The sequence below is a fragment of the Sitophilus oryzae genome, unplaced genomic scaffold (genome assembly GCF_002938485.1).
Source record: "Sitophilus oryzae breed Bouriz unplaced genomic scaffold, Soryzae_2.0 scaffold_886_pilon_pilon, whole genome shotgun sequence".
In the NCBI taxonomy this organism is placed as follows: Eukaryota; Metazoa; Arthropoda; class Insecta; order Coleoptera; family Curculionidae; genus Sitophilus; species Sitophilus oryzae.
In genome coordinates this window covers 9364-11070 of record NW_022147512.1, presented here as the reverse complement: position 1 = coordinate 11070, position 1707 = coordinate 9364, and the positions used below count along the sequence as shown (strand labels likewise).

General features: G+C 28.6%; 1 protein-coding gene across 1 annotated transcript; it reads left to right on the top strand.

Moving 5' to 3' along the window:
- Positions 1-476: 476 nt before the first annotated feature.
- Positions 477-1430, top strand: LOC115890582 (eye-specific diacylglycerol kinase-like; the record flags this gene model as incomplete). Its single annotated transcript, XM_030910852.1, has 2 exons — positions 477-706; positions 1367-1430. Coding segments are annotated over 2 exons (294 nt in total), but the record flags the coding sequence as incomplete, so codon positions are not given.
- Between the last annotated feature and the right edge of the window lie 277 nt (positions 1431-1707).

Below are 1707 nucleotides of genomic sequence, written 5' to 3'. Positions count from 1 at the left end.
CTGACTTTCAAGCCAGAGAAATGAACTTTACTAAAAAAATTTGATTGCTTCCTTAAATCTAAACAGGGGTATCAAAAATTGTTGCTCTATTTTAAATATTTATTTTCATAAAAACTTCGTTATTTCAAATGCAACACTATGTATTTTTTAAATATGTCGAAGCAGATTTAAATGCTCTTTCAAACTATATTAGGGTTTCCTATACCCATCTGGCTGAGATTTTAAATAAAAAGCGATTTTTCAATAAAATTGTAATCAAGATGGCTGGTGACGCCATAGTGTATTTCAATTGTTTAATTATTAATGTTATTTAAAAACATATCTGGATCGACGTCATGCAGGTAACTGATCCCTTGGGCCTACATCAAATTAATTTACTGGAATTATATTTTATATGATTTTTTCCCAATTTGATATAAACTCAAAACAGTCTAAATTGAAGCCTTGACAATAAAATTCCTTATTAATTTCCTTAGGTGCCAGACCTGAAACGAGACAGAGCCGCGTCTGTCGACTCCTGCTTCTCCAAAGTGTCCGAGAAAAAGACTGAAGAACTGCAACATTCCGGGGTGAGTCTTGAAGTGCCCGTGGGGCCCAACGTGGCCCTCAGGTCGAGGTCGGTGGACATCGTGTTACCCACCGATGAGCAGGCCCGCTATAAGGCACTGGCTATGGCAGCGCCGAGTTCAGCACAAGGACAGTATAGGTAAAACTGATAATATTCACATTACTTTATTAATATTCATTTATAGTGGTTTTAATTTAACAATTTCTTGAAAAGCGAATATCTTGCTAGAAGCTATTGAGATAAACCAAAAAACACATTTTCGAGAAAAGATGCACTTAGATAATAAAATTAGTAACAAAGGATTAAATTCGTTACTTTGTTAACATAGTCCACAGGGTGTTTCAAACTTTCACCAAAATATCAACATTTTGTTTTCCCTCGTATAATAGACAAATTTAATCTTTCATTCTTAATTTAGAAAGATGTCAAAAAGTCAAATAATTTAGCTACAAATTGCTTAAAAAATCATTAAAATTGACCCACTAATTTATTGTAGTTTATTAAAAAAGCTGTTTTTCCATTACATACCAATACATAATATCAACTAGTACAAGCTATTTTTGTTGTTTAATGTCGTACAATGTTTCGAATATTGTTTTGTTTCACTTTTTAATATTTTTGATTGTATGTTTTAATTATTGTATATTTTTTAAAAGTTTCAACCATAAAACAGAACAAAAAACAATACAAATGTATAATACTCGTATGGCTAATATCTGTTACACGTAATTAAAATATTTTTCAAAAATTTTAGGTGACGATTTTTTTACTTTAATTAAATTTTATATTTTATTTTAGGTTCTGCAAATATTTTTTTTTATTTCAGCCCTTTCAAAAATGGTTGATGATTATCTCTCTGTAACATATTTATTTTTAATTCTTATTAAATTTGCTTTTGTTAATTTTTTTTAATTTTATTTATTATTGTTTTGTTAAGCTAAAAAATAAAATTGTACTTATTTACTTCTTGTTATTATTTACCCTATTTTATAATTTTTTCACCCTTTTACTTTATCATATTACTTCTTAAAACCATTACTTTGCATGCTTTGCTTTTTTATCATAGAAGTTTTTTTAGCATAAGAGAAAATATTTTTTTTTTCTAGCTGCTGGGTATTATTGACTTTCTATTAAATTGT